The 12,213-nt window shown below is 45.2% G+C and overlaps 1 protein-coding gene across 1 annotated transcript in view; it reads left to right on the forward strand.

The window, feature by feature from the left end:
* The window catches only part of LOC124613667 (chondroadherin-like protein), a 36,978-nt gene that overhangs the window by 6,496 nt on the left and 18,269 nt on the right, over positions 1-12,213 (forward strand). The window contains exon 2 of the mRNA XM_047142384.1: positions 10,026-10,886. Within this exon, the coding sequence (XP_046998340.1) occupies positions 10,026-10,886 (861 nt within the window). The remainder of the gene's footprint in view (positions 1-10,025; positions 10,887-12,213) is intronic.

Here is a 12,213-nt window from a genome sequence, read left to right on the forward strand (position 1 = left end):
GCTGCATGTGTCGGCATCGACTAGCAAAGTGTAACACTTCAGAGTCAAATTCATTAACCTGGAACACTCACTGCGCCAAGAGGCTGTGTAACCTATTACAGTTTGTAGCATCTGCAGTACAAGTAACGACAGAAATACATGATACCACAAATCAGGCTGAGCGTCTCCTTTTCCAAGGTGGAGTAATTCTTCGCTGACTTATTTAGTTGTCAGGATGCATATATTATAGAGTGATGTGGTTCAAATGGCTCTGAGCACTATGGGACTTAACATCTGAGGTCATCAGTCCCCTAGAACTTAGAACGACTTAAACGTAACTAAGCTAAGGACATCACACACATCCATTCCCGAGGCAGGATTTGAATCTGCGACCGTAGCAGTCACGCGGTTCCGGACTGAAGCGCCTAGAACCGCTCGGATAGGATGATCTGCCGCATCAATTTTTTGAATTTATATGCGCCCCAAGTCGTACTTGCCGGCATCACAAGACGATATGAACTGCTTCTGACAATCTACAAAAGCAATGATGGGACCAGTCGTCAACAGATTCTTCAGCCAAAAAAAAAAAAAAGCAATCTTGTGTCCAGTGAACCTTTATCCCCTTCTTCAGTAGACGCTTAAGAGTCACATGACTGCCTCAAATTTTGGCTCAATCTTTCTGTAATAATCAGTCAGACCTATAAGAGACTGCATCTCTTTTCTCATTCTAGAATTAGAAAATTCCCACTTTCCTTGTATGTTTTGTAAATCCTCGTCGCCAGTTTTGCAAGCGCTCATCGTTACTGCTGTGGAGCGTGAATTGCCACTGTTGTTACGGCAGGCCGAGTTTGTGAGTTCGTGAAACGGCTTCTGGTGCAGTACACCTCTAAGACGATTTTTCCCTGCCACTATTATACAGCTATGCCCAAAGTAAGGTAACAAAGGTTCTACAACACTCCAACAAATCCGTGACTTTGTTACACAAAAGAGTCAAAAGTTTTACTTATCTTCGCGACTAGTTGAATGATGAAGTTTGCAACACTGCTTGAAATGTAATACAAAAAACAGTTCCTCAATGGCTAAGAGCAAATAATCGTATGTAAACTTCACAGTACACAGAAAATTCAATTTACAACAACTTTCTGTTCACTTCTAAGAGCTCGCTAAACGACGTTCCTTATCAAAGTCAGCACTGGACGAAGATCTATAACCAAGTGGGCTAGAGTTGCTCTTCTGTCTTCCGAGTAGGCTTCTGTCCGTTGTTGTCCGGTCATTTGCGGACTGTACTCGACCGGCAATTGGCCAGGGCGAAGCCGATATCTCCACCCTAAGCGCCGCTGTGGCGCTGGTGCAACTCGCCAAGTGGCGAGTCTCCATGGCACTGGCACCAGCTCGCGTCTTTGCGCCTGTGGTGCTTTTGCCATGGCTGTGTGTTGTTCGGACGACATAGCAGCATAGCAGCTGGTGATCTGTTTCCACACTACTCTGACTCATAATATGGCTTAAATAGCAAACTTCCTGCAAGACAATTTTCAAATTCAGTGTTATCTGTGCTGCTTGTAATGGATTAAACACGCCCTCTAACAGTACTAAGTGCTCTGGATATCCTTAGAAAAAAATGTATTATCACCCAAGAACAGAATATAATGTTTTCGTTTTAGGTCTCGTAGTACTCTATATAATAGGTATTGGAATGTCTCCAGACGTTCTTCAAACGAATGGCATTTGGTGTTACTGGTACTGACCAGATGGAACTGTGAACTTAGACTTGGGTCAATCCTCCGGTGGCACCTCCCACTGATTGTATCCACTCCACAGATCCGTAGTCGTAGTATAATGGTAGTCCCCTACGTTATATAAAGTTTCTGTAATGTTCAGCAATGTATGAATCCGAAAGTGTATATTGATTTAAATACCAATAGTCAGAACAAAATCGATATACCTTCTCTTTTTCTTAGGTGTAAGTGCTATTGCCACCGCTCCTTCCCCCCTCCCCACCCCTCCCACTCATGTTAGACACTCTCTTGTATGAACCCTTCATGAATCTACTTTTGTAGATACTTCCATGGTTAATTGGAGGTGATGTCGAACTTTTATGGTTTCTTGTACACTTGAAGTTCATTCCCAGAAGGAATCCTATACTGCGTTGTTGGATTTGCTAGCAGCGGTCTGGAAGGACTAAACAATTTCACTTACTTCTCTAACAATTTTTCAATCTCCTCTCTGTCACTGTCTTGCACATGCGACACTTTCTCTCACAGTGTGACTAAGCAGGCAGAATTTTCTTGCTCAGAGTGTTCTGCATTCCAACTCCCATCCAACTTTTACGCCACCAGTACTTCTATATCAGGTATCAGTGCAGCTTGTGATAACTCTATTTCCATTTAACAGAAAATTTCCATTCTGATGGGCATTACTCAGCTTCCGACAGCAACCAGGACGCATGGCAAAGTGCAATGCACAAAACACTGCACTTTGTCCAGTTCCTCAGTGTGCACTAACGGTTCTACCAGACACAAAATATTGATCGCCGAATCTGCTCCTGCGTCAACCGAGACTTATTTTCCTGTACCTTGAAGTAATTTATGCTGATATTAAGGTACCTTCTATGCAGTTTAGATGACTTCCCCAAGGTCTGCGGCATTTCAGTTTTCTCAGAACTTGTACATGAACAGAATGTTATGTCATCTAGCTCTACTAAGGGCAGTTCCGTACCGGCTGTAGTATGATGCTTACTTAGAAAACCCAGTCCAAGTATTATATCATAGATGAAACCAGCTCAAGGAAACACGTCCATGCAAGACCGTAAGTCTTTCCCTCCCATTTGTAAGTCATTAATGCTGAACTAAGAGAATGAACATTACCCCCGTCTACGACATTCAGTCTACAGCAAGGTGCATTACAATTTTCATTCTGAGTACACGCTGACATGCGACTAAAAACTTACATACCCTTCCCCTCACAAAGCCGGTCATACAGTAATCCACCAATTATTGCATACATGGGTCTCCTGAGCACACATTTGCTGGGCACGCTGTGCAGTGGCCACAATCTCCCTGTTTTCAACACAGCAGTAAGAGCTCCATCATGTGAAATGTGGTGACACCGCCAGACACCACACTTGCTAGGTGGTAGCTTTAAATCGGCCGCGGTCCATTAGTACATGTCGGACCCGCGTGTCGCCACTGTCAGTGATCGCAGACCGAGCGCCACCACACGGCAGGTCTCGAGAGACTTACTAGCACTCGCCCCAGTTGTGCGGACGACTTAGCTAGCGATGCAACACTGACGAAGCCTCGTTTATTTGCAGAGAAGATAGTTAGAATAGCCTTCAGCTAAGTCAATGGCTACGACCTAGCAAGGCGACATAGCAATTGATAGTTATCGTATGAAGCATGTCCCATCAAGAACGATGTATACAAATGATGGATTTAAGTTACGTATTCCAGAAGCTACGTACTTTTCTTTATAGCGTTCATTACGTATCCTGTTTCAGACCTCACGCCATCCTGCGTGAGCTTATAGCGTGCATTTCGGCCTTCTCTAGCTATATAACATGAAATCTTACTTGTACCTGTGGAAGCCAACACTGAAATTCTCAGTTTGAGTGTCCACACCACTTACACTCCCCACACTGAGGTATCCTACAGTTCCACGCAGTATGACGAAGCCGATAGCACGTCACTCCCACTTTACAAACCTCCCTCCTTACCATAAATCTGGTCATCACAAAGCCGTTTTAGTTGCCAGAACTTCGTTTATTGACTTGTGGAGCTGTGCTCGCACTTAACAGGAAATTGGAGCTGTCAAATCCCGCAGGAAAGCATTTAGTGCTCTCTGACCTGTCTCTTGAAAAATAGCTTTTCGTTGTATCATTATCTGTCAGCTTATGTCCGCCCCGATATGTGAGTGGTCAGCGTGACGGATTGCCGTCCTACGGGCTCTGCTTCGATTCCCGGCTGGGTCGGGGATTTTCTCCGCTCAGGGACTGGGTGTTGTGCTGTCTTCATCATCATTTCATCCCCGTCCGGCGCGCAGGTCGCCCAATGTGTCGTCGAATGTAATGAGACCGGCACCAAGGCGGCCGGACCTGCCCCGCAATGGGCCTCCCGGCCACTGACGCCAAACGCTCATTTCAATTTTTGTCAATTTATAAGTATTAATATTTAACCCCCTAATAGTACAAAATTGTCCGTGGTTTCTCCTTTCGTGTGAGTAATACTAATGAGTTACTGCTGATGTAGCGTTCCTTCAACACTTCCTGTAAATCCAAGAAGGAACGAGTATTCGGCAATTTCTTCAAGGCAAATCACATTTGTCCTCGCATCCCCTGTTAATTTCATTGAACTATACTCAACAGTTGTTGTGCACGCCATTCCTGTAACTTCGTGGTTGAGTAGGTTATCCACATAAGTCAAGATATCCTTCACTGATTAACCCAAGGGCCGAGCGGTTCTAGGCGCTTCAGTCTGGAACCGCGCGACCGCTACGGTCGCAGGTTCGAATCCTGCCTCGGTCGTAGATGTGTGTGATGTCCTTAGGTTACTCAGGTTTAAGTAGTTCTAAGTTCTAGGGGACTGATGACCTCAGATGTTAAGTCCCATAGTGCTCAGAGCCATTTGATTAACCCAAGAAAGAAATTACGAGGATAGAGGTGCTAGACATCTGAGGACATACTAGGAGGAGACTGTTCTCTTCTCTCCCTCCAAAATAACGTCTAAAGTTTCTTAGACACTTCTTTGTTATCTTCTCGCATTTGATCGATCTCATAAAGTGCTGAATTGTCTCCCAATGTGATTCTTCCTCCCCTCAATACCTGATGCCATCCTGATCACCCTCTATCACTACCAGAAATCAAAAATCAACATAAAGTATAAGTTCAGAGAGGGAAAAGAAACAAATAACCCATACAATGCTTATAGTTGGTACTTACTTGCATGCTCCTGTTGACCACCATTGTCTAACTGCTGCTGTCACTGTTGCTCCACGTCAATGTCCAACATCCTTTGCCGCCCCCATCGTACGGGCTCGAGTTCTCTACTGGGTTGTGAGGGCAGTTCCAGTCACTTTCAGCTTGGAGATGATTCTTTTCAACAGATTATCACAGAACTCTCACGGCCACATCCGGTGTGCGGGTGGCGGGCATAAAGCCCACGGTCCGGAGTGGGTTAGTCGTATTCACGAAGACGCCTGTGGTTACCATGTCCAGCACAGCCCGGTAGCATAGTAACCTTGCTTGGTACACACTCCTTGGCACTGTCAACAGAGTTATGCCAGGAGCCGCGCGGGTAGCCGTGCGGTCTGAGGCGCCTTGTCACGGTCCGCGAGGCTCCTCCCGTCGGAGGGTCGAGTCCTCCCTCAACCATCATCTCAGGTACATCGTTGGCTGGTTTGTATTCTGGAGTATCTAGGACACAGATTCGCTATAGTATTATAATTATGAAATCCAATGCTATTACTAAGAACGTCACCGACCGCAATGATCAACTTGTTGAGAGCTGGAGAGCTCGAGTGTTTAAAGGGAGTCAACGTGAGGCTACAATATGATGCTCGGTTCGTAATGACTGCATGTGTCCTTCTTATTCCGTTATATTCGCTTAACATGCTCTTAACTGCTGTGCAAGTTCTCTGATACTGGTTCTTTGAAATAGGTACAGTTTCTTTCGATATCTCTTTCGAGTTAACGAAAATGCGTGTCACTTTTCCGTTGGTTTTCTGTCCCGTGCTATTTGCTGCTGAGCTCTTGCTCTCCCTCTCCGCGTGGTGTTGTAACACGCTGAGTCCTGACCCGCTTGCGACATGCCGTTTGTTTCCTGGTTCTGTCTCTGCCTCTGGCGTGACCGCGCTTTGCTTGTAGCAAGGTGAATGAGTTTTAATAAAATTTTCCAATTTTAAACCCCATACTGTTCTGGGTCGTAATACCTGGAAACGGGTGCTCACCATAAAATCCACAGTCCTGAGGTGGCACGGGTATCCAAGGCAAGTTTGCTTACCGCTTACTCCAAATGGTTGAGTGGCTGTCAGATTTGATTCCAACACACACTCAAGCCCACGCTGTCGACTTCATGCACTGTCCACACGGCCATAGCAACAGCGGATGCCAAATTATACTCGCACACTGTTCTGCTGACAAAATCTCCCAAGGATGCAACGCACGTCAAAAAAGGCTGCTCAGCAGTGTCTGCCTGTACCCTGGTGGGAAGGTTTTCTTCGGTTACCAGCGTCTGGTCAGAGACGTTCACGGTGGATGGCTACTATCGACATATGCAAGTGGTCCCAATGTTGAAAGTCTATGTCTAAACTCTCTTGAACGAATTCCTGCTCTGCATCGTTGCTATATCTGGAAGGGAACATGGGTTATAATCTTCAACGACCACAGCGTTTCAATGTAGAAAACAAAGCATTTTAATTTTAGTCATCATAATTGCTTCTACTCCCCCCTATGGGCGATCAGGAAAGTGCTTCTGTCGCTCGAATCTCCTTTTCATTATTGAAAGGCAACGTACTTGAATTCCAGCAAATACTGTGTCCACCTGGCCTGACCCCACATCTTGGCTTAGCATACATCAAAAAGTTTATAGTTCTGTAATATGCATAGCAGTAGACCACCCAGTCAATAAATAGCAAGAGAACCCGAAACAACTGTCAAAGCATCAAGCTCTGCAGCACAAGAGTTACATTCACACTTCGTGAGCACCCAGCTCACAAAATCAAGAATCCGCCTTAAAGAGTTGAGCCCTGAGCTCAGTCCTTGAGCTCACAGATAAAAAATAAAATGTCTTTTTTACATCAGGAGGTACAGAATATAAATCGCAAGTAGAGGCTGTCTGAAACTCGACTTGTAGTCCATCTTCTCAGTCCCATTGAATGTTCTTACCCATCAGTGCACGGAGAAGCAGAGTAGCTCGCGTGCTTGTATTTACAGAATGCATATAGAAATTGGGAAGATACAAATATTAACGAATTTACTTCTCGGCAAATGGAACCGGAAACACTTGATTGCTTCTGTTTTCTGAATCCCTATTATCGTCACAATAAACCCCAGAAATTTGATCTGTTGACCTGTTAACTCTGTTGTTTCTGATTTAACTGTGACTCAGAATTTCTCAAAGACAGTCCAAAACTTTTCCAAGACCTCGTGGTCTACCCAAAAATTCTCCGCAATTAATACGCCACCGACTTAAGTAGAAACTTTCTTTCTCATGTGTGCAGGTGAGATGCTTTTAAAACCTGAAATAAAGGCATCCGATCTCATATTTAGCTCAAAGGGTAGTTTCCAAAAATTATAACAATCATCGTAATACAAAATTACCGTTTATATCGACATGACGGGCATGATTAAATTTGCTAGTATTACATCCAGGGGTGAACGAAGGACAGAACACTGATTCCAAGAAATTTCTGTAACAATATATGTAATGTTTGATGTCTGTCGATATCTGGTAATATAATAGTGTTACTTTGTCGAGAATAAAGTGCAATTTAAATTGAATTGCCTTCCTTAGGCACCACCAACAAGGAATTATTATACAAAATAACAGTGTGTTCAGTAACATCCTGTTGCTACTTCTTTTCAATCTCTTCATCCTTCTTCTCTTTATATTTAAGTGGTACTTGATATGGCTTAACAAATAGCATTTAATTTTCCTTACTCTTAAACTGGTATGTGAACCCTTCGATAGTCTCTGAGTATCAGAAAATATAGGTGAATGTCGCTGCAACACATTAAACAAAGTTTCCTTCATTGACTCACCAATATCCTACTCAAGCTGAGTCCGATCCTATATCTCTTGTAAAACATCCACACCTCTTTGATGCTACTGAAAACTGTCCTCACTCACAATGGAATTTGGTTCAAGAGGCAGTTCTGATCTTGCAAGAGATTTAAGGCAACGGATTAAAACTCCTTCTCTCATAGTATACTCATCAAAACTTAAGCTTGTAGAAGAGCCCTTCATTTTCAGATACACTTCAATGCAAGACACATTCAACAATGCTTGCTGTGAAGACAAAAATATCTGCGCTGACTAACGATTCTAACGCTAAATTAGGCCCAACGAAATTGTACGCAGGTATTTGATGTCCCTGACATGTTTTCTTGAACTCAGCTTATTGCCTCACCTCCATACTCTGAGTATTTCCCCTCTCACTTTGGTCCACCGCAAATGTAGAAATGGACAAGAACCTACTTCTTCATACTCTGAGGAGGAGGAGGAGGAGATTAGTGTTTAAAGACCCGTCGACAACGAGGTCATTAGAGACGGAGCGCAAGCTCGGGTGAGCCCTTTCAAGGGAACCATCCCGGCATTTGCCTGAAGCGATTTAGGGAAATCACGGAAAACCTAAATCAGGATGGCTGGAGACGGGATTGAACCGTCGTCCTCCAGAATGCGAGTCCAGTGTGCTAACCGCTGCGCCACCTCGCTCGGACCATACTCTGAAACACAGTCTCTGTCCATAAACATACCAGACTCCCGATGTTGAGAACACATGACAAAACTGTACCATCAACACTGATTGTGATTACTGGATGCACTCCAGATCTGAAAATACCTTGCTTTTCCTCAGGCAAGATTTCCCTCTTATCTTCAGGATTCAACATTATTACTTGCTCTGTTCCTTTGCCTGTTCTTTTCACAGATGCAGACTTGCCTACCAACAGCATTCGCCATTCTGGTGGAGGCGGGCTATCAGCATGCAAATTGTTTCGTGGTCAGTTGATCTGATTCCGAGAACAATTACTCTTTCTTCAAGCGTTCGGTTTTGGTGCCCAAGGTTCTCACCAATGTAGCTGAACCTTTGCGAACACCAATCGCCTCTACTTCTTCTGAGGTTTCCGTGACCCCTTTGGTCTTAAAATTCACTTTGCGTCACGATTTTCGATTGCTGCAGTGATCTGTGTGACTTCCTTGACACCTACAGTCATAGATTCGGCTACCTGATGGCCAAAGGGCCGGATATTGAAATCTGGTTGGTTCTGTTCCTCTTTACTGGTCTTCCACATAATCATACTCGAAATTCTCTAAGAAACCCTAAAAGATTTTAAAATCGTCCATACATAGGCCAGCTAGTATAATCTATTGAATGTGTGTCATGCCGGCCAAAGTGGCCGTGCGGTTAAAGGCGCTGCAGTCTGGAACCGCAAGACCGCTACGGTCGCAGGTTCGAATCCTGCCTCGGGCATGGATGTTTGTGATGTCCTTAGGTTAGTTAGGTTTAACTAGTTCTAAGTTCTAGGGGACTAATGACCTCAGCAGTTGAGTCCCATAGTGCTCAGAGCCATTTGAACCATTTGTGTCATTAATTTTGTGAAACAGATTCTGATTAAGTCTTCTTCACTATAGGTATGGTATAAGAATGATTTTGTGACATAACGTCTTCAAAGGACTCTGACACCTCCGCCCGGGGCTTCCTTTGCCGACACACACCACCATTGGCCCAAGGGAGAGCCAGCCCGACCACATCCGGCGAGCGCCCGAGGAGAGGACACTGCAGCCATTCTACAAAGCACTGCTAGGTCTGGTAACAAAACTAAATAGGAGCAACTCTGATGCACTCAGATGACTGTTCAGCCTGTCGTAGAGAATCGCTACTCCAGTCATTTACATACCTCTCAATAGGTTGTAAGTATATGAAGTTACACTGCAGCTGCCTATGTTTTCTGGGAGCATTACTTTCCTGTCATCCAAAGTACGTCGTTGGTGGGCTTCTCTGACATGAGGAGACACTATCTTCTTAACCAATCCTACACTAAATTACACAGCTTGAAGACACCAAGTGTTTCATATCAACATGTATATTACAGCTGGCGAGTGTTACAGTTTCTGAGATGGTCCAACTGAAACACAATCACATGAGGCTACCAAGTGATTGTGTCTTCAAGGGCCATGGATGCTACAGCTCATGAATCTGCTGCCAGATCACATGTGGGGACTTGCTTCACAGTCCAGCCTGAGATGCTACTGCTGATAACATTCAATTGGAGTGCGATTGCGGGTGAATATTACCAAGGTTCTGGGATTAAGAAAAATGTTATCTGTTCACAGGTGTATTTGCAGCAGCGAAAGTCACAGCCACTGAGAAGATTCTGCTGGACCACAACCGCCTGTGGCTGCTGGATGTGGGTGCCTTTTCCAGCCTGGACCATTTGCGATATCTGGATCTGTCCCACAACGAACTGCGTGGGATCTCCAACCGGATGCTGGAGCAAGCGTCGCTGTCTAACCTGGAGTCGCTGTTGCTCTCGCACAACCTGCTGTCGCACGTGGCGGACGGCGCGTTCTCTGGGCTGTCGCGGCTGAGATACCTCGACCTGTCCCACAACCTGCTCACTACCCTCTCCACAGATGCCTTTGCTGGTACCGCCCTCGTGTCCATCTCAGTGGCTTCCAATGCTTTATCCGACCTGTCGTGGATGGTCAACAGCAGTGGCTCCTATCGCGAGGTCAATGTCAGCAACAACAATTTGAAGACGTTGTCTGCTGCAGAGGTGGCAGCACTGTCCAGACTCAGCGCCCTCCAGCTGGTGGGGAACCCTCTCCGATGCGACGTGACGCTTCTGCCCGCGCTCTACGCGCTGGAATCCCGTGCTCTGGCTAGGGACACCAAGTGTCACACTCCACCAAGTCTGAGGGGCCGATTTTGGCAAAACCTGGACAGACACACAGCACAGCCGCTTATGCTTGGTGTAGGCTCCGTCCCCAACGATATTAAAACTTCAACCACGCCGCCTCCGCCACAGCTTCAACAGGCAGGGTGCACACCATTATATCTGTTTTTTGTAATTGTACCAATTACGATCGCACTATCAGTGTTACTGACTCTCGCAGCTGCGCATTTCATCCTCAAAGAATGGGATGCTAAGCACAAAGGTGTTCAAGAATATACAGGTGATCAGCGCCTGCAGGGTACCCCAAACGAACCGCTGACCCTTTTTAATCAAGCCCCACAAGCAGGTCGACACACACCACATCGCCTGATTTCTGTGAGTCAAACATGATAATCTCGTCACCACTCACCTCTGGTTGTATCACAGCTGCTGTTTCCTGATTTAATTTCGTTGGTGTCTGCTGTATGTGCTACAGAACCAACTTATTACCCCAGTAGTAGGCCTACATTTGTTGTTTACAATACATTTATGTTAGGTCATAAAGAGCTGATAATTACAGGTGTAGGCTACAATCTCTTAGAAAGTCAATGCTTGTTTTTTCACTTTCTGATGCAAGTTTTACTTTGCTTAGTGTATTAGACAAAGTTACTTACAGGCCGGCCGGGGTGGCCGAGCGGTTCTAAGCGCTACAGTCTAGAACCGCGCGACCGCTACGGTCGCAGGTTCGAATCCTGCCCCGGGCATGGATGTGTGTGATGTCTTTAGGTTACTTAGGTTTAAGTAGTTCTAAGTTCTAGGGGACTGATGACCTCAGACGATAAGTCCCATGGTGCTCAGAGCCATTTGAAAGTTACTTACTCTCACGAAAAAAGCATGTGATGAAAACACCTTCTGATGACCAGTTGTTAGGGAGCCTTTACTGCCCATCCTGTCAATGTGCCTGGACAAGTTTCCTTCGTGGAAGCGCATATTTATGATTGTCGCTAGGTGACGTCCAGCACGTATCTCACCTGTAAGCAATGATCTTCTTGCATGAGTACGTTACACATAACAGGGCTGTCAGCCTCTCTCCCACAGTGTACCTTTTTCGTCTTCTATCCATGTCTTATATGCACTCGAGGTAGGTTCATCTACTTGGTCGTATGCATTCAAATCTTGGATGAATAAGTTTCCAGTGTATTTTGCGTCATCTCAGAGAAATTACACGGACCCGTTTTGTTAGAAATCTGGGTGCCACGGTATACACAGTAAGATCGCTGAAGTTTCATAACACTACAGCTACAAAGGAAGAAGACACTGTTGCTCTGACTTTTAAAAAGTCTGGTATTTTTTATGGTCTTAAGAATCCCTTCTCCTGTCAAAAAAAAAAAAAAAAATGTAGGTGACATTGGCCATTGAGATACTAAGTTACTCATATGATGACTGTTGCGAATAGCATTACGCAACCAGGCCGGATAGCCATGTGCCTTAAAGCACCCACTTCTGAGACAGGGGGCGCTCTGGCCGCGGTTTCAATACACCCGCCGTATTAACGACGATAGCCGGGGTGTTGACCAGTATGGATGTGGTTTTAGGCGGTTTCCCGCATCCCACAAGGTGAATACCAGTCTCCTTAAACGCATCAG

This window comes from Schistocerca americana, chromosome 4, assembly GCF_021461395.2.
Source record: "Schistocerca americana isolate TAMUIC-IGC-003095 chromosome 4, iqSchAmer2.1, whole genome shotgun sequence".
Taxonomy (NCBI): Eukaryota; Metazoa; Arthropoda; class Insecta; order Orthoptera; family Acrididae; genus Schistocerca; species Schistocerca americana.